Below are 19,625 nucleotides of genomic sequence, written 5' to 3'. Positions count from 1 at the left end.
TTCTCTCATGCCCCTTGGCGGTCAAATGACTGATCTGATTTCTACCATTATAATTCGTTTTGGCTGTTCTAGAACTTTGTATAAATGGAATCATACAGTCCGTGCACTATTGAGTCTGGCTTCTTTTGTTCAGCATAATGTTTTTGAGGTGCATTCATGCTGTTACATGTATACATAGTTCATTCCTTTTGGTTGCTAAGTAATATTCCATTGTATGAAAATGCCACAGTTTGTTTTTCCATTTTCCTGTTGGTGGATACCTGAATTGTTTCTAGTTTGGGGGCTATTTTATGTATTTATTTATGTATTTCTGTGTGTATCTGGGGGGCAATTTTAAATATTGTAAAGTCTTTCATTTTAAAGACATATGTTTTTCTTTCTCTTGAAAGAAATTTGGATGCTCTCTGACACATATCATCAGAGGAAAAATGACAGTATAAAATGCTATAGACAGCTATATTTCAATAAAGCTGGAAAAAATAAAATAAAATGCTATAAATATAAAGAGAGGACATGCTCAAGGAAGTTAGAATCCAAGAAGTGAATGAAAGGTTATGCATCCATTCAAATTACAACTGTTGACTATACTGACACATGAAAAAGTATTCAAAATACATGAAATGAATAAGAATACAAAATTGTAAGCTTATCATAATAGTACTTTTGGAAAGTATTTATTTATTCGAATAAAGATTTGACCCCGTCATGTAGAAATGCAAATGGGCAATGGAATTATTTATGCCATGATATATACTGAGTGTCCACTACTTGCTGGGCACTGTCCCGGGGCTGGGAATATATGGGTGAAAAAAGAGGCAAGCTCCCTGCTCACATAGCAGGGGGTGGGGATATCGCAGAGATAATTTCCTGTTTTAGATACTGAGAGATGGTTCAAGTAAAACATTTACTGGAAATAGACAATCAACTTAGGAGCCCCTTTCTTTTGGAAAGGTCCCTGCCTCCAGGACCGGGTTGGGGGCCCTCTGGACTTTGGCTCTTTCACAGTTGTCACCACACTCAGGTGGAATTCATCCCACGTTTCCCCTCACCTCCCACCCCTAAACCCCTCCCCCGCTCATTCCCCCCTCCCCTACGCTCACCTGGGAACTCTCTAAGTTGCCTTCAGCCCTTGATTTATGGCCGGGTCCTTCTCAAGTCTTGGCGCTTAGTAGGACAGGAATTGAATGAAAACAGGAGAGTTTGCTGACAGGCCCCTCTATCAATATCTAAACACATTAACTAATATCAGTCCGGCCCACATTCACCTTGGCTTTGAACAGCCAGACCTTTGGACCCTTGTAACCCCTCCAGGTCAGGGACCCAAATTAGACTTGGGGTTGAAGGCTTTACCTATAGCTGGCTTTGTGGGATGGAGGGAAGGTTTTGTGTAAGACCATTTCCAAGAGCTCACCAGATTGTGTCAGAGCTTGCCCCCAGGGCCCCGCCCACAGCTACTTTAAAGGTCACTGGCACCCTCCAGCCACCAGTTTGCCCGGCTGCAGGTGCCTCGTGGTTTCAGCATGGTGCTGCCTTGGGCCCTCGCCGTCCTGAGCCTCATTCCTCTGCTGGACGCCCACAGTCCGGCGTGCGCCAACTTGACGGCGGTGGAGCCCATCACCAATGCCACCCTGGACAGGGTGAGTGCCCAAGTCCCTGAGTGCCATGGGCAGCTGCTTCCATCTCTGGGCTTCCCTTTGCCCTCCTGATGCCATCCTTTTCTATCCTGGGTCCTGGGGTGAAATTCTGACCAGCCTCTGGAGGCATTTCTCTGCCTCCAAACTCCGACGCCTCTTTGCAAGGTCCCTCAGCAGGGAACAATTCTGTACTGGGCAAGGAGGGGCTGCCCAGGGGTGGGGGGGTGAGGGGAGATGTCTGGTCCTCCAAGTGAGCTCTTTCACGTCCACTCCTCATCTGGGGTCCCAGTTCTCCTTGTTTGTAAAATGAGGGGAGAGATCTCATCCCAGCTGACTCTCAAGGATTCAGCTGCAGCCTCCATCACCAGTTCCTGGCTTCTCCCCAGCTCTCTGGCAAGTGGTTTTATATCGGCTCGGCCTTCCGAAACCCCGAGTACAATGAGTCGGCTAGATCGATCCAGGCAGCTTTCTTTTACTTTGAGCCCAAGCACGCGGAGGACAAGATAATTCTCAGAGAGTACCAGACCACGTGAGACCCCACACACCAATTCACCCTCAGCCTCCGCTTCCGGCTTCCACTCCCAGCTGCAGAAAAACCTTGAGCAAGTCCATCTTCCCTCCTGGCCTCAGCCTTCCCGTTGATGGACTAGGCGGGGAGGGATGGGGGGCATTGACTCCAATTGCCACCTGACTCTTGCCCCTCAATGACTGAGATGGGTGATCGTCCACTTCTTGACCATCTTACTGCTTTTCTCCCCTCTTCTGTCTGACTGTAGTGGGAACAAGTGCATCTACAACTCCAGCTTCGTGACAGTCTATCGCAAGAATGGGACCATGTCTAAATACGGTGAGGGCCAGCCCTCAGGTGGAGGGCTGCTGTCTGGAGTGGGGAGATGGTGCGTTGTCCAGCCTAAAGACGGGGGCCTGGACTAAGGCCCTGGGGGCTTTGAACACAGAGAACACGGGACAGGCCCACCTCTTATATCTCTGTGGCCCCAGTGCCTGCACACAGCAAATAATCAGTAATAACTGCCAACACTGTTGAGCTCTTACTATGTGCCAGGCACTGTTTGAAGTGCTTTACATGGATTAATCCCCTTAATACTCACAAACAACCCTAGGAGGACATTACAGTGACCAGATGAGGAAATAGAGAAATACAGACGTCAAGTAGTTTCCCCGTGGTCACACAGCTTATAATTAGAACTAGGATCTAAACCCCAGACTGGCTCCAGTCCTACCTCTCTATCAACTACTCCTTATCTTCAGGGAAAACTCCTTATCTTAGGGGAGCTAAGGGTGGGAGCCTGCGTTGGGCAGGCAGTGACTTCGCCCATTTCCCCACCATCACTGCAGAGAGGGCTCCTAGTAGGAGCACACAAATGCTGATGGAATTGAACGGACACTTCTTTGCAGCCCCGAGGCTCCTGTCTGAGCTTGATTTCCTCATCTGTAAAATGGGGAGAAAGGCTCTGACAGCCATGGTCCATGTGAGGCTCCTATGATTCCACACATAGAGAGTGCTCAGTGCAGAGCCTGGCACACAGGAGGAGCGAGTGACCAGTGGCCTAAGAGAACCCCTGGTCTTCACTGGTTGGCTGTGTGGCCCTGGGCACACCCAGGTTCCTCCCCCGTGAGATAGGAACTGTTGTGCCGCCCCCGTGGTCTCATCAGAGGCTTTCTCCTCCAGAGTCGGGTAGAGAACACTTTGCTGACGTGCTGCTCACCAAGGACCCCAAGACCTTCATGCTTTCTGCCTCCTGGAATGGCAAGAAGAATGTGGGGATATCCTTCTATGGTAGAGACCTCAGACTCCCTCTCTACCCAAGCCTCGCCCCAGGACCACCACTACTCGGGCTGGACCCCCAGCACCCCAGCCCTCCCACTTAGGTCCCCCATCATCCTCACCCGGCCCCCTTGCTCCATCCTGTAGCCGACAAGCCAGAGGTGACCCAGAAGCAGAAGCAAGAGTTCCTTGATGCCATCAAGTGCATAGGCATTCACGAGTCAGAAATCACGTACAGCGATGAGAAAAAGGTAAGTGCAAGGAGGACCGGGCAGTGCCCACCCTGAGGGGGGTCCCACCTTGGGCAGCCTCAGAGGCCCAGAGAGGGAAGCTGTCAGTCAAAGCTGCACAGCGAGACAGGATATCCTGTTTAAGCACCTGCCTCACTGCAGGGCCCCCGGGTGATGGACGAGTGCCCAGGAGGGAAAAGTCACGGGGAATCAGGGAGGACGCCTGGAGCAGGTGGGGAGGATTGTAAAGGCTAACAGGAGGGGAAGAGCATAGCCAAGGTGTGGTGAACTTGGGAAAGAGACACGCACATGGGGAATGATCATTTACAGCTGCCTGCCACACCCCCAGGCTTCTAATGCCCGTGTGATGGGGAGTCAGTCTTGTGGTTTTAGGTGTCACCCAAACTGCAAGTCCAGGACCACCGTCCCAATTTTGGCTGGAACTTAGCATTATCTGTATAATCTTCTTAATACTTTCCTTTAAACCTGTGTTAAATGAAAGGCTTTACATGGTCTTGTCCTGTGCAATAATATCTGAAATCACAGAGCTGATTTAAACTGGTTACACAAACCAAAAACTTGTTACACGTTTTTGGATACATGTGAAATACTTTCATGATTATTAAAATAAAAACGTCTCCATCTAGACAGATTTGTGCCACCTGAGGTCATTTCCCGTGACCACCAGTGGCATAAATCATCCCCCGCTTTTGGGAACCCCGAGAAAAGGCGTATGAACACAGACACTGGAGTTGGTCCCGTGGCCAGCAGCCTGCTGCCCCCGTCCACTGGCCGGGGGACCTCGGACAGGCCGCAGGTCACCATGAGCCTCACTCTCATCATCTTCAAAATGGTGTGAGGGGGCTTCCCTGGTGGCGCAGTGGTTGAGAGTTCGCCTGCCTATGCAGGGGACACGGGTTCATGACCCGGTCCGGGAAGATCCCACATGCCGCGGAGCGGCTGGGCCCGTGGGCCACGGCCGCTGAGCCTGCGTGTCCAGAGCCTGTGCTCTGCAACGGGAGAGGCCGCAGCAGTGAGAGGCCCGCGTGCCGCAAAAAAAAAAAAAAAAAGGTGTGAGGAATCCAGGAGATCAACAGAAGGGCATGGCAAGTCATAAGTGCTCACACATGCCAGTTGTTAAGGGCTGGAGCCTCCATTTCAGAGGTGAATAAGCTGAGACTCAGAGAGAGAGAATGACTTGCCCAGGGTCACCCAGCTGAAGCCCTGCTTGGGCTGGAGCCACAGTCCAGAGCTTACTTCCCTCTTCCCCCAGAAGACCCCCCGCCCTCCCCCGATCATGTGCTGTCTTCCCCCACTAGGATCTGTGCGGGCCACTGCATATGCAGCATGAGGAGGAAAGGAAGAAGGAAAAGGAAGAGTCCTAGCATTGGGTTAGGACCCTGGGGACTCTGCGGGCCCATCGTCAGCCCCCCGCTCACCCTTCGTACCTCAGCTCTCCCTCAGTTGCATCAATAAAGCGTCTGTTGTGGTACAGTCAGGTTGTCATTTGCTTGTTCGTTTGTTCATTCGTTCATTCATGTTGTGCCCGCCTCAGTTGAGCCCCGGCCGACCACTGCCCTGAGTTGATCCTTGGTTGGAAGGGCCCTTGCTATAATTCCCAGCACATGTGCCAGGATGGAGGACTATATGCACTGAGTGCTGTGGGAGCCCAGCACGGGGAAGCTTCCTTCTCCAGTGGGGAAATCTGGGAAGGCTACCTGGAAGGGGCATCTGAACCATTCTAGAAAGATTAGGAGCTTGATAACACCTGCTGTTCCCGCTGCAAGCCAAAGATCTGTTTAAGGAACATCGAAGTGGAGGACCCTGAAGAGGAGTTCAGGTAGATAGAGGGTGGTGAGGACTCGGGAGTGTGGCGCTGAACACAAGGGCCCTTACTTTATTTATTTATTATTTATTTATTTATTTTTAAAAGATGAATCAGTTTGGTTTTATTTTTGCTCAGTTCATGAGATATTGTCAAAATTTCACCATTCATATCAAAATTTCTCCCAGATGTCACCAAGAAACTGATGATCAATATTTTTTAAAAGATTTTTCAAGAATCTTATCAGATCATATCGCGTTTCCGAAAGTAAATCCTTTCAGGAATGAAGGAAAGTTTCTCCTCTTAAGTACATGAAATAGAGTCTCTGTCACTTGATTATGAAGGTCACAGAGGTGCCCTGTTACCAAGTCAGGAAGCAGGCTGGCCCACGCACGGCAGCATCCCCAAGTCGCTGGGTCTGGAGGGAGAAGGAAAAGGAAACCAAACCTTAATCCTGAACCAGTTAGTGTGCTTTCCAACATCCTGGCCCTAACAAGGACTTTGCTTTAGGAAACTTACCTCCTAAGGGACTTTATTCCTCAGAGCACAAAATTCCACAGTTTTCTGCTTATGATCTTCATTTTGGTCTTGCTTACATACAAAACCACGCCCGCCTGCCTAGTCTTCATCTGTAAGTAGATTCTCATCCATCCTTAAATCAGGCGAAGTTAATTGCGGACACGTCCGAGCGTATGGACTGTGCCAAGCTTGTGCTCACTCACAGAATTACCTACCTAGAGCCCAGGGCTCCATCAGAGAAGGGAGTCTGCCTCAGCAAACAGTGGATACAAAAAGAGAGCAGTCTGAGCAGAAGGAAAACACTGAGCTTGAGCTTATCCTACCTCAAAACATCACCAGGAGTTAACATAAAAGACGCGATGTTAGTCACAAGTCCATGCAGGTGAGACAGGAGGGAGACTCGTGTAAACACGAGCACATTTGGACCACCGTTCATTTCTTTCAGACTCAGCTGTATGTTTTCAGTTTTTCACCCAGCAAGGCTTGCCCAGTTTGGACACTGTTGAGGAGGAAACTGGTTTTAACGTCAGCACGTCACAGACAACCTCCCTTCCTGACGCCCCCTACTCCCCACGTGTCTCCTTCAGCTCTAATCTAAGCCTGGGCCCCTGGGAAGGGCCTGGGGTTCGTTCACACTCGGGAACAAAATGGAAAGATCAGTCTTTCACTTTGCGAGAGAGCTGGGACGATCCTGACCAGAGTGGACATGGTGGGATAAAGGCATGGACAGGGCAGGAGTGAGGAGACCGCAGTTGGAGAGCAGCTGCCCTGAGGGCACCTGGTGAGCAAGTGAATTGCAGCAGAGGCCGCAGGCACTGTGGAGGCGGCTCTGGAGGTCCTGGCATGAGATTGCAGGGGGACTCTCATCCGAGCTCCCTTTACTGCGTAGGGCCCTTACTTTAGATGTCAGCCTGGCCATCTGGGGAGGCAAATTAGGAGGGCCCAGACCGGAGGCAGGAAGACCTATGCGGAGGCTGCTGTGAGCATCCTGGAAGAGGCAGGTGTCTGGGCCAGGGCAGGGGCAGGATGGGGGAGACTCGGAGGACTTGGGGCCAGGCCAGAGGGGCTGTGTGTCTCCATGAGGTGTCCCCAGAGTGCCCACCTGACACCCAAGAGGAAGGTAGGATACCTAGGGTAAGGTTGGTCTCTTGAATCCAGCCATCTTGCAAATGTGTTTGGAGCCCTCGCCATGGGGCCACGCCTGAGGCTGGCCCACTTAGAGGCATAAAGAGGACTGAGCGTCTGAAGCCAGGATTCCAACAAGGCAGGCTGGTCTCCTTCCAGACACAAGGGCTTTGTCATGGTCATATGAGGGAAGTAGCACCACACAGGTGGCAGAGAAACTGGGCTGCATGATTGGAGTAATTCTATGTGCAAGCGTCCTAAGCCATTTGGAGTGACAGGACCATAACCCTGGCTCCTGACACCCAGTCCTGTGGCTCCCAGGCCAGTGTCCTCCAAAGAGCCACAGACCCAAGACTTCAGCATCCTCTGTTCAAAGCTGCAGCCATGTTGTGCCCAGAGCACTGAGGCTGGAGACACTGCTCTGGCCCCCCACCTCGGGCTCCCTCTTCCCATCCACCTTCCCATGAGGGTGTGGACCTGGAGGCTCAGAACCAGCAAGAAATCTCCCATCTCAGCAAGATGCCGTTTTCAACTCTCCTGAGAAGGATCAGCTGAAAAATGAAATAGAAATGAGTCCTGGAGGGCCGGGAGAAGCAAGTGAGATGAGAGGTGGGGAAGACTGAAGAAAAGGCCAAGGGAAGGAGAAGCAGGAGCTGGGGAGGAAAAAGTCACGGAGGTTTAAGGAGAAAAAAAGTGACAAAGTATATGGACTTTGGAGTCAGACCATCATGAGTTCGGGCATTCGGAACCTCGGTCTCCTCATCAATAAAATGGGTGCACAGTGGGTCACTTAGCTCAAGGACTGGCATCTAGGAGGCGCTCAGTAAATGGCAGCTGTTGTTGCTGTTTGCTGCCAAAAGCAGCACTGGAAAGAGAGTCTGGGCTCATGCCCTTGCAGACACCAATCTGCTGTGTGTCTCATAAAAGAGGCTTGGTCAGACGGCCTCTCCTCGCAGGCCCCTCAGTGGAAAGCTTTATGGTTCTGAGGGGGAAAGTTGGGGAGATGAAGGCACTGAAGGGAGGTAGGCAGGCAGAGTCTGGAAATGTGCACCCAACTGGTCCCTCGGGGGAGGGCTCCACTTGGCACCAAATCTTTCACCCCACAAACTTGACTTTAGAAACCACAAGTGGATGACACACACCATAGATGTGGGCGGCTTTGGGAATGTTTTTGGGTATTTTTGGCTTTCATTTCTTAAGATCAATATTCACTCTTCTTTATTTGCTCTCATAACGAAAATAGATTTTTTAATGTCCCAAATATACAAATATCACTGACGCACACACATTCCAGAAAAGCTGAAGTCTGAGCCGCTACAAGGTCAGGGAGCAGGAGATGGCCTGGCCTCATGGCCACAGACAAGGACCTGGCAGGAAGCTGGCTACTGGCTCAATTCCACGGGGGTCCCAGGGGAGAGCCGGGGGTCTCAGGATGAGGTACTGAGGGGGACCATGGTGGATGGCTTTCTGGGCCCTCCGTGGGGTGTCTCCATCCCAGCAGACCCACAGGAAAGGCCTCTCAACCATGGAGAAGCTGGGTGTGTGTCATCCTGAGATATCCCAATGGCCTCAAAGTGCCCCACTGACCACCAGTCACCAGGAGAAAGGTCCCCGCCATGTCCTTCCCAGAGACACCTACTCTGGAGTGGCTGGTCACAGGTGGTGGACAAGTTTTCGCCAGAGACCCTGGCCTTGTCCCTTCTCATCTGGCCTCCTAAGAAGGATCCAAGACCAGGAAAATGCTTCAGTTTGAGAAAAAGAAATCTGTCCATCCGTATATAAAATACATATTGTTAGCCGGAGATGGACAAATGCAAGACCAGGAGCCTCCCAGAGATGGCATCTGGACAGATGGTGGCCTCAGTCCCAGCACCTCCTTCAGGGCTGGTCCCTAGGAAGTGACTTCTCTGGAGGACCAGCTGATACACTTTCCGTTTTGGAAACGCGGAGGCTGAGCAGGCAGGGCCGGTGCGGAGGGAACCCTCCTCACGAGGGTCTGCGGGGCCTCCAGGGCGACAGGGACTGCCCACCCCTGCCCACTGTGCATCTCTGAGCCTTGAGCGCAGTCAGAAGAGGCAGGAGCCCCGCAGGCCGCGGGCCTGGCGCAGGTCGGCCGACAGGGAGCGGCTCATGAGCTTGGTGGTGGAGCGGACGCTCTCGGCAGCCTGGACCGCTCGGCTCAGGGCCTTGTTGAGCTCCTCCAGGTCCTCCAGGTCCAGCTGGATGGAGTGCCGGGGTCTCCTGGCCGGCCGAGAGGAGGCTGCGGGGGGCCACTCGGCAGCTGCTCGGGCCGAGGGGGCTGAGGTAGGTGCTGGAGGCGCGTAGTACCTGGGGAGAGAGGCGAGTGCGTTCACTGACCGCGGAGAGGGCTGGGGGCTTCTCAGCCCCAGCTCGGCCCCTACATTCTGTCTCAGTTTCTTCACCTCTAAAATGGGAAACATGACCCCTGCTGAGGGATGTGTTAGAGGGGTGAAGCAACATAAATGCGAGTGCCTGAACCAGAACAGTCCTCAAAATATGGTCCGTTTCATCTATCCGTTCATTGAACAAATGCTTATGGAACATACATGTGCCAGCCAGTGCACTAGGGCCTGAGGTCACCATGGTGAATGAACACGGACCCCGCCCGCCACCTTCTTGGAGCTTCTAGTCTGAGAGCCTCCTCTCAGGGAGACCAGGATCACCCCAGGCTCTGGGGCAAACCCCCTTCATCAGAGAGGTCATGTATGGAGCCCTATCTGTCAGGTGTGGAGCGCTGGAGAAACATGGTAATAATAATTAGGATTCTGCAGGAGTGAGAGGGTATGGCTCCACTCATCCCCCCCAGCCTGGTCCTGCAGGAATGTATGGTGTTGTTTAAAAGTTCTGGGGAAAACCGGCTGAGGAGCCATGAGCTGAAGCACAGGTTTCTCCAAGAAATGACTACTGCATTCCTCCAAGGATGCCAAGTTTAGGGTTCAAAGAAACCGATGCTGGGCAAGAAGAGGGCGTGGCACCTGCGTTGTGGAGTAAAGTGTGTAGGAAAGAGAGGGACAAAGAAGCATGTTCCCTAAATAGAGCAGGAATGGGTTTAGGAGAACTTGGCCGGAGACATTCACTGGTGTTTTGCTTGGCACGCTGTAAACTCTGGTCTGATTCCTGACCCTTCACTTTCTAATTTGCATTATTGCACAGTGTGAAAAACGGGCTTTGCTAGGATCTGAACAGATGTCTCTCCAAGCAAGATGTACAAACGGCCAACAAGCACATGAAAAGATGCTCAACATCATTAGCCAGCAGGGAAATGCAAATCAAAACTACATGAGATGCCACTTCACACACTCCCCACTCACTGGCTGTCCTCAGAGACACTCATTGCTCAAAGCAAAAAGATAGCAATGAGTGTCTGTGAGGATGTGGGGAGATCGGAACCCTCAAACACTGCTGGTGGGAATGTAAAATGCTGCCACTACTTTGGAAAGCAGTTTGGCAGTTCCTCAGTTAAACACAGTGCTTAGCCTGGGGCTGGCATCCTCATCCTCAGGACCCATTTGCCAGGCTCTGAGATAAGTCCTTTACCAGCACTGTCTTGATTATTCGGTAGGTACTTTTTTTTTTTTTTTTTTTTTTTTCTGTACGTGGGCCTCTCACTGTTGTGGCCTCTCCCGTTGCGGAGCACAGGCTCAGCGGCCATGGCTCACGGGCCCAGCCGCTCCGCAGCATGTGGGATCTTCCCGGACCGGGGCACGAACCCGCGTCCCCTGCATCGGCAGGTGGACTCTCAACCACTGCGCCACCAGGGAAGCCCCTGGTAGGTACTTTTATACTTATTTTACAGATGAGCAAAGTGAAGCTCGGAGAAGCTAAGTGATGCAGGAAGCTCCCCAAATCCTGGCCACGCGCACGACCATGAAGCTACTTCATTTTCAAGGGGTCCGTTTCTCCATGGAAAACAGCCATATTTAGCTACCGCCCACGGTAGATCCAATAGGAAAATTCAGGTTAAAAGCTCTGTACGCCCAGTGCTCTGGAAATGTCAGCTACTGAGGACTCCCCCAGAGTCAAAGAGCTGGAAGGAGCAGTACTGGATTTAAACCCAGAGCTAATTAACTCCCAGGAGATGCTGATACGTATCATCTGAACTGAATGAATGGGCTTCTTGAATCCAGTTCCCTCCTTTAAGGACAGACTAGCTCTTGTAACTACTGGGTTCCCACACACCCCTGCCTTCTGATAATTCTGAGGACCAGCTTGGCCTGAAAGTTACCCCAAACTCCCCCTAGGGCAGAAGCTACAAAACAAACAACAACAAAGAAACCCCCCAAAACCAAAACACTGGCTAGAAAGCCTCTGGTGCAGAGGCTATAAGGTGGCTGGCCAGCAGGCGGCAGCACAGGCCCATTCAGCTTTCTAAGGGTTCCTGGCCTCAGCCACTGAGCATGCTCAGTCCTGCTGATGGGCAGCTGGAGGAACTTCAGGGTGGCATCAGCCCCAATTCCAGTAGCATTAGAAGCACTATGGTTACTGGCCACCTTCTATGTACTATGGGCTTGCCATGCATAAGTTCATTTAATCCTCAGCACAACCCATTTCACAGAGGGAAAAACTGAGGCACAGGAGCAAAGTGACCTGCCCCAGGTTATCTGGTTACTGCCGGCCTGGTCTGTTGGGCACTAAAGCTCAGGGTCTTTCCCCTTCCCCACGGCCTGTCCAGGCCTGAGGACACCAACCTGGTTAGTTCTGCCCACAGGTCTGAGCCTGGACGGATCTGGAATGGCCTCAGAAGTAGAGACCCATGGCTACCGTGGACGCTCAGAGCTTTCTCCTGGGCCACCAAATTCCAGGCAAACCCTTTCCTGTCCAACGAATCAGAGGCCTGAGCATGCAGTATGGCCTCCCTTAACTGCTGGAGCGGAGGGTTCCTTAACGACCCACCCAGTCTCAGCTGAGAGGAAAGGAAGAAACCGCGCTCTAGGCAGGACTCCTCGTGGAGCTGGATGGTGCCTGGGCCTCTCTGCTCCTGCCACGCGCCAGCCCTGATGGAAACTCTGGCCTCTTGCTGCTCACAGACACAGGCTTCTGACAACACACCAGTGAAGAGGACCCCTGACCCAGTCATTTTACAGTGAGGGAAACTGAGGCATAGAACCAGCTGATGACAGTCAGGAGAAGAAGAAAGATCTCCTAATTCCAGGGTCCAGGGCTGTTTTTTTCCTGCACAATCCCGTCATGTTGAAGCCACCCTTCCTCATTTTTTCCTCTTATTAATGACAATATTCACAGCAGCAGCATTTGCTATGATGACAAAAGCTGCTGCTTATTCAGCAAAGAGCATTTGCTGGCACTGCACTACGAACCCCACAAACAGCTCGTGGGGCTCTTGCCACCTGCCTCATTTAATCCTCATACAACTGTACGTGACTGAGACTCTGACCCCATTTAACAGATGGGGAAAGCGAGGCTCAGAGAGGAAGTAGCTTTACCAAGGCCACACCACTAATAAGCGGCAGACAGGATTCCAGTACAGCTCTGACTCTAAAACCTGGACCATTTCCGCCTCAGTTGCTGTGCTTTTTCTGTCTTGACTGATGGTACATCCAAATCCATGTAAAAAGTGATTGCTCCTCTGGCCGTGGACCTGACCAGTATGCCTATAAACTGTCAAGGCCATCGGGAACAAGGAAAGTCTGAGAAACTGTCTCAGCCAGGAGGAGCCTGGGAGATGTGACAACTAAATGCATGCGGTAACCTGTGGGGCAGGGGGGTGGATCCTGGAACAGAAAAAGGACTTCAGGTAAAAACTAAGAAACCTGAATGAACTGTGGACTTTAGTTAATAACAATGTATTAATAATGGTTCACTAACTGCACTATACCATATCAAGGTGAGATGTCTGTAACAGAAGAAACTGTGTTTGGGGGGTGGTATAGGAGAACTCTCTGCATTATCTGTTCCATTTCTCTATAAATCTAAAACTGTTCTAAAAATAAAGCCTAGTTTTTGAAAAAGTATTACTTGCTCGCTGACAAGTCCCATAAGGAGATGGAAGATGGTTAAGGTCCTAGGTCCCCCTGAGACTGTAAGAGGTCAGGGCCCTCTGCCAGCCTCCTTCACTGCTGGGTCCCCAAGGCCAAGCACTCTTGCTGGTGCCCAGGGAGCATTCAGGGTTTGTTGAGTGACTGCATGAGTGTTGGCGGGGGGAACACAGGGCTACTCAGTGCCCGAGTTCCCAGCTATCCAACTCAGGTCTGAATGCTAATTATTAAGCGATTCAGACAGAAAGGCTAGGAGGGTTGGAACGGAAGGTTCTTACACAGTGGCTGATGGATAAGGCACGAGGGGAACCGAGGAGACGTAGGCAAAGGCAGGAGGGGCTGGTGCTGAGGGCGCGGCAGCCAGATACCACAGTGCAGGAGGCGGCCCAGGTGACGACCCTGTCCGCTTGCTCCTTTGTTTGGGGCTGGAGGTAGAAGATGCGTTTCTCCTGGTGGCGGCCATTTCTGGTGCTGTCAGGGAGGGACACCAGAGAGACACAGTCTCACCACTTGGGAAGATCTAACAGAGAACAGAGGGCCCTCCCAGCCCCACCAGCCCCATTAGAGCTGGACACGGGGCCGGCCATGCCGGGAGTGCCTCGCTTTGGGGAAGCCAACTCTCATCCAGTTTGCTCCATCCCAGACTGCGCAAGCTGCCACCCCGGCTAAATGCCCCCTCCCAGGGGCCCACACCGGAATCCAGGGGAGCTGGGGGAAGAGACGAGCATCTGTCCCTACCAGAGCTGGCTGAGTCTGGGTCCTCCCCCTTGGAGGAGGACCCAACTCGACCACACAGGGGACATCGCTGGGTCTCAGTGTGAGATGGTCCCAGTGGGTCCTTGGTGCCAGCATCACCTGGAAGAGGAGGCAGAGACGTCAGGAGAGGATTATGTCTAAGTCACTGGGCCCCCACAAGCCTCCCGCAGCACTGAGCTTCCCTCAGGGACCACTGCAGAGACAAGCGGCCCCCACTGGGTGACAGCAATATTGATGGTAACCATGACATCGAGAGGCATCTCCTGAGCCAGGCCCTCTGCTCAGGGTCTTCATGCATTAGTTGATCAAATCCAACAAGCCACTGGTCTAGCTACCATCATCACTCCCCCATTTTACAGATGGGGAAACTGAGGCTCCAAAAGGTTAATAATTTGCCAAGTCTCAGAGCTGGGAAGCAGTGGTCCTTTGTCTGATCTCAAGCCTGGTTCTCCCGACTGGAGCCCTTGTACCTATGGGTCATCCTCCACAGTGACACAGGCCCATTCTCCAGGTGGGACCAGCCCACAATGGCCCCTGGGCACCAGGGCGAGTCAGTGGAGGCCTAGTGAGCAGGAGGAGAGTGGGCATCCTGGTTCTCTTCCTGTACAAATCCTCAGCACCACAACTGGGAGAATTCCAGGGTCCATCTGCTTCTCCTTCAGGCCTCAGATCAGCATCACTCCCTCTGGGAAGTCCCACCACTCACCGGGCTGAGTTATGTGCTCCCTAGCCCCACCCTGTGCTCCCCCATCCCAGTTCTGACCATTCTGCTTCGTCTGCTTAGCGGAAAAGTTTGTTAGGGATAAGGCCCAGGGCCCAGTATGGGAAGGTGCTGAATAAATAAATGAGTGGTAGGCTTGTTGGGACTCTAGCAAAGGCGCAGCAGTACAGTGGTGAAGAGCCAGGGCTTTAGAGTCACAAAGACCTGGGTTCAAATCCTGACTCTACCACTTGTAAGTTGTGTGCCCTTGGGCAAGTTACTTAACTTCTCTGAGCCTCAGTTTCTTCACTCATATAATGGACACAGTAATAAAATGTGCAAAACCTACTTCATAGGGTTGTGAGGATTAATGTTTGTACAACCCTTAGCATGTTGCCCTGTATATAGTAACGGCTTAATAAATGACAGCTCCATCATTATCATCGTTATCACTTGAAAGGGCCTCAGAGACCATCTCCAAACCTTTCATTATGGATGTGGAGCCTGAGGCTCAGAGATGTTAAGGAACTTGCCTAATGTCACACAGCGAGTCGGTGGCAGAACTGGGACTAGAACCTGGTGTCCATATTCTCAGGCCACTTCTCTCCCCACTACTCTTCCCCTAAACTCTTGGGTTTGGGGGAAAGGGTGAGGAGTGGAGGTAGGATGGAGGGGAGATAAGACAATCAATGCTGCCAGCCCCCCTGTTGCTTGCACCCCTCCCCGCATCAGGACCTTCTGGAATCATGTTCACGTCTTCTCTACGTCAAGGTGAAGGAGGGTGGCTTCAGGCAAAGCACCTAGAGTAATAGATGTGAGGGCAGGACTCCCTGGGAGGGCTAAAAAGACCAGAAAAAAAATCTCTTTCCCTTGTCTGTATCTTGACCCACGCAGAGCTCAGGGTGGCCCATGTCTGGCCCAACTGCACCCCCAAGGCCAAGGGCAAGAAGCTGCAGCCACATAGCCTTGGCCGCTTCTTCAGGTACCATCCCCTACCTGGATCCTCTGTCCTAGTGGGTCGGCAGTGGGGACAGGAGACTGGGCCACTGCCTCTTGGGACAGTCTTGGGGGTCAGAACATGGTACTCCTGGCCTGGGGAAGAAACCAGAAACCAGTCAGTGTCAGTTGGGCGTGGATGCAGAATTGGGGACGATTTAGAATAAGGATCTCTCTCCTCTTCCTCCAAATGGTTTAATAGTCTCCCTCTCAATCTTTTTCTCACGCACACACACACACGTGCACACACATGTGATATATGTGCATAAATATGTAGCTATAAAATTGTGCATGTACATATACACATATACATAAAAACACATTTATTTGTCTGTTTCTCCAGACTCCTGTTTCATCTCAGATCCTATTTAGGGACCAGCTGCCTAGTTCTTGATATACAGAAGCAACCAACAAATGCAAGCTCAGTCAGGAATGGAAAGCAGGCCGGGAAGACATGATAAGCAATGACAAAGTATGATGCTACTCCCCCGTACCCCGGCTTGCTGGGTAGGATTAGAATGGCTTGGGCATGGAGTCAGTGGTGTTTTCTCTGTGCTCCAAGCAGCTGGAAAATAGGGGTAGTCATACTGTGGGTTTCATAGCCTTGTTGGGAGGACTGAATGGGGTCATATCCGTGAGGTATCCTGCCCCGCACCTGGCAGATGTCAAGTGCTCAAGGTTATCAGAAGGTTGGACAGGGTCTTGGGTCTGCACCCAGCCCTGCCATCCCCTGCCTTGTCCATCCCCGAGTCTCAAATAAGACCTTCAGAACGTTGCCTGATTAATTTCTTTTTCTCTCTCTTCTGCCGTGCAGGGTCCCCACTTTATACTCTGTGTGTGTTGCATTGGGGCCCCTGGACGCGCTGCTGCTTTGACTTCTAACCCTCAGCTTCTATCTGCTCTGCTGGGAGACATTGTATCTCATTTCCTGCCTTCTCTGCATCACTCAGCCTTCCGTGTCTGAGGTTAACAGCCCTCCCTCCCAGTGAGGAATGGGTGAGAGCCACGTCTATAATTTACTTACTATAATTCACACATTTACTATAATTGCTTATTTGTTACTGGTCTTCTCTGCTATGCAGTCAGATTCATGAAAGTAGGAGCCGTATCTGTATTTGTTTTAATGTTAAGCACTCTGAAATCCTACTATGTGTCACCTCAAGCCTTACTATATGCCGGGTACCCAGTCCGTGAGACACGGGGCCCCCTGGGTAATCAGTACCTTAAGGCAGTCCAGGAGTGATTCCATGTTCACCTTGTCACCCAGGTCCTGCCAACATCAAGCTCTCCCTAAACCACTTCATGAATGACCACCTGAATGGGCTTCCCCAGAACCAAGCATGGGCCCCAACAAAGGGGAGGCCTCAGAAACTGTCTGCTGAGTGAATGAATAAACAAACGCACCCAGATTCAAAGAGACAATACTGCCTGATGTTTCTGTATCACACAGCTCATAAAAAAATGATAGTATTTCAATGGCCCACTGGCTAAATGGAAGAGCCTTCTCAGGACAGAGACCAACCATGCCCACCCAGCACCCCCTCCTGGCCCACCTGTGTATTGGCCCCGGAAGGTGACCCTCTCTGGCCGACGGGTGCTACCCACTCCTCTCCTTCTATCCCGAGCTGCCTGTGGACTGTCCTCGGTGGTCTTGCCCCTCTCAGAGAACAGCCTGGGGGAGGCTGGCTCAGATTCGGAACCTGAGGTGGAAAGAGGGGCATCAGAGGGGGAGGGGGTGGGGGTCACATAGTTTAGGGAGTGGGTGGATCACGAGTTGAGGCTCTGGGACAGGCGTAGATTTTTTTTTTTTTGCGGCACGCGGGCCTCTCACTGTTGTGTCCTCTCCCACTGCGGAGCACAGGCTCCGGATGTGCAGGCTCAGTGGCCATGGCTCACGGGCCTAGCCACTCCGCGGCATGTGGGATCTTCCCAGACCGGGGCACGAACCCGTGTCCCCTGCATCGGCAGGCGGACTCTCAACCACTGCGCCACCAGGGAAGCCCAGGCTTAGAGCCTCCAGCTCCGCCCCTTAGTAATCACAGCTGACACATCTGGACCCCTGGCCTTGTGCTAAATGCCTGGCATGCTTCATGTCACGTACCCTCACAGCAACCCCAGGAGCGGACGCTATTGTCCCTGCACTGTTAGCTGTCCGTTTAACTGTGCAGGGCAGGTAAACGACCTGGCCAAGGCCACACAGCTAGAAAGGAGTGAGCTGGGGCCACTGATTCCAGAGCCATATTCCTTCAGGCAAGTCCCTTGTGCTTCGGGGCTTTGGTGTCCTGGTCTGCAGAACGTGGATAATACGACCCATCTTGCAGTGAAGATTAAGCTAGATGATACACATACACAAAGCCCTTACGGAAACCGCAGCTCATAGTACGTGCATAGCATACTGTTGCTGTCATGGTATTTCAGAGCACTACAACTACCTAAAAAAGACACCTGAAACCTTCTCCAAGTTTCCCCTAGGGCTGTTGCTGTAGTCCCTGACCACTTAGCCAGCATGTCCAGACTGTGGCCTCCAAAAATCAGTCCAGGCGGGTGGTCACTTACTCAGGGACAATCGAGACACCTCCCGAGGCACCAAGGAGGACCTGGCTTGCCTCCTTCCCGCGGGGACTGCTTGCTCTGCACCCCCAGGCTCACCAGACAATCTCTCTGTGGATTTACTAGCAAAAGGGAGAGAGAGAGAGATGATGTCACTGGATGAGGTTTCATGCACCCTTTAAAGATGATCAGTGAGAAGCCCAACCCAGAGAAATGCTTATAACATAAGGAAAGAGGAGAATACGAAAGTCAAAACCAAAGACTCTGGCGTCAGACTCATAGAAAATGGCTCTGAGCCTCTCTGCCCCTCAGTTTCCTCATCTGTCAAATGGGGATAATAGGAGCAATGACTTCAGAGCGTTGCTGGAAGGACTGATGAGACAACGTCCATTAAAAACGTTAACATAGTGCCCTCCAATAGAAATACTCAGAAGTTAGTTAGTTAAAGATGATTTTATAAGTCATCATAAGTGAATAGCTGCTGAGTGAGTGGGTGAGAGGGTGAGCGTCCTGAAAATGTTCTAGCTCTTCACTTGGGTGATGAGTTCAGGGATATGCACTGTATCATGCTTTATTATTAACACATATGTTTAATATATTCTTCTATGTATCAAATATGACATGGTTAAAAAAAAAATGTAAGAGTGAATGAATGAGTGAACAAGCGAGAGAGGGGTGTGGCTGTGCCTGAGTCCACATGTCTGGGGAGAGCCAGAGGTTGGCCAACTCTACCCTCTGCAGCTCCCACCAGGGCATAGGGGCGGGAGTTTGGGGTTCACCCACCTGCCATAATGGGAGCCCCAAGTGGCTGAGGAATCAGCTGGCTGGTCCCGGGCCCGGGTGGCGTGGTCCAAGTTGGACGCTGGGCGCTTCGGGCTGCCCTGGGGGTGCTGGTGCAGGCTGTCCTCCAGCCGGAGCCGGAGCCGGGATACCTCTTCTTGCAGCTCACGGATGGCCTGGCTGGGGTGGGGGGGTGGAGACAGGAGAAAGAACAGATGCACAGTGAACATAGCTGCAGCCGCCGCCTGAGTGCTGCCTGGAGGCCAGGTCTTTGTCCTTCTCCAGCAGGCACTGTCCAACTCTGCTGTCAGTGGATTCTCGAACTTCCCTGTGTGTCCGCTTTTCTTGCTACGTATCATGACACCCCTCTGAGTTCATGTCCCTCCCTGCACATTTGGTGAGCAAAGCAGAACCTTCTTTGAGGTTTACCCAACCCAGCATGCAGGGCCTCTGAGTAACTATTCTGAAACACCAGTGACAAATTCTCAACATAGAGATGAGGACGCAGAGTAGAGAGGGCATTGGCTCAAGGTGCACTTTAAAATTTCAATTCTGACCTGCCTCAGCCCCCGGGCGGCCCTCCCCTTCCTCAACCTCTGTCTGTAGAAACCCTAACTATCTGTCCAGGCCTGGTTCCTTCCCACCCTTGCTCAGCACCCCGTCCTGGGTTCCCACAAACACTTCCTACGTTGTTCAAGCCCATCTCCCTG

At 51.9% G+C, this 19,625-nt stretch overlaps 2 protein-coding genes across 2 annotated transcripts in view; one reads left to right on the top strand and one right to left on the bottom strand.

Annotated features, from left to right (window-relative positions):
• The first annotated feature begins 1,490 nt into the window (after nt 1–1,490).
• Nucleotides 1,491–5,144, top strand: ORM1 (orosomucoid 1). The gene is made up of 6 exons (XM_082634464.1): nt 1,491–1,637; nt 2,021–2,163; nt 2,411–2,481; nt 3,325–3,432; nt 3,568–3,671; nt 4,970–5,144. Exons 1-6 carry the CDS (start codon nt 1,521–1,523, stop codon nt 5,033–5,035), a joined length of 609 nt encoding a protein of 202 aa, XP_082490590.1. The 5' UTR covers nt 1,491–1,520; the 3' UTR covers nt 5,036–5,144.
• Nucleotides 5,145–8,156: 3,012 nt separating this feature from the next.
• Nucleotides 8,157–19,625, bottom strand: part of AKNA (AT-hook transcription factor) — a 43,493-nt gene continuing 32,024 nt past the window's right edge. Inside the window, exons 16-22 of the mRNA XM_082630084.1 lie at nt 18,919–19,095; nt 18,142–18,257; nt 17,139–17,285; nt 15,586–15,681; nt 13,872–13,988; nt 13,412–13,604; nt 8,157–9,447 (exon numbers count right to left, since the gene is read on the bottom strand). Of these exons, the coding sequence (XP_082486210.1) occupies nt 9,186–9,447; nt 13,412–13,604; nt 13,872–13,988; nt 15,586–15,681; nt 17,139–17,285; nt 18,142–18,257; nt 18,919–19,095 (1,108 nt within the window). The 3' untranslated portion in view covers nt 8,157–9,185. The remainder of the gene's footprint in view (nt 9,448–13,411; nt 13,605–13,871; nt 13,989–15,585; nt 15,682–17,138; nt 17,286–18,141; nt 18,258–18,918; nt 19,096–19,625) is intronic.

Source organism: Mesoplodon mirus (assembly GCF_964341445.2).
Source record: "Mesoplodon mirus genome assembly, chromosome: 1".
In the NCBI taxonomy this organism is placed as follows: Eukaryota; Metazoa; Chordata; class Mammalia; order Artiodactyla; family Ziphiidae; genus Mesoplodon; species Mesoplodon mirus.
This window is presented reverse-complemented; position numbering and strand designations above follow the sequence as displayed.

Coding starts and splice junctions, on each gene's coding strand:
- ORM1 (XM_082634464.1), top strand. CDS start 1,521: ATGGTGCTGCCTTGGGCCCTCGCCGTCCTGAGCCTCATTCCTCTGCTG. Junction 2,482..3,324: donor TGGGACCATGTCTAAATACG/GTGAGGGCCAGC, acceptor TTTCTCCTCCAG/AGTCGGGTAGAGAACACTTT. Junction 3,433..3,567: donor TGTGGGGATATCCTTCTATG/GTAGAGACCTCA, acceptor TCCATCCTGTAG/CCGACAAGCCAGAGGTGACC.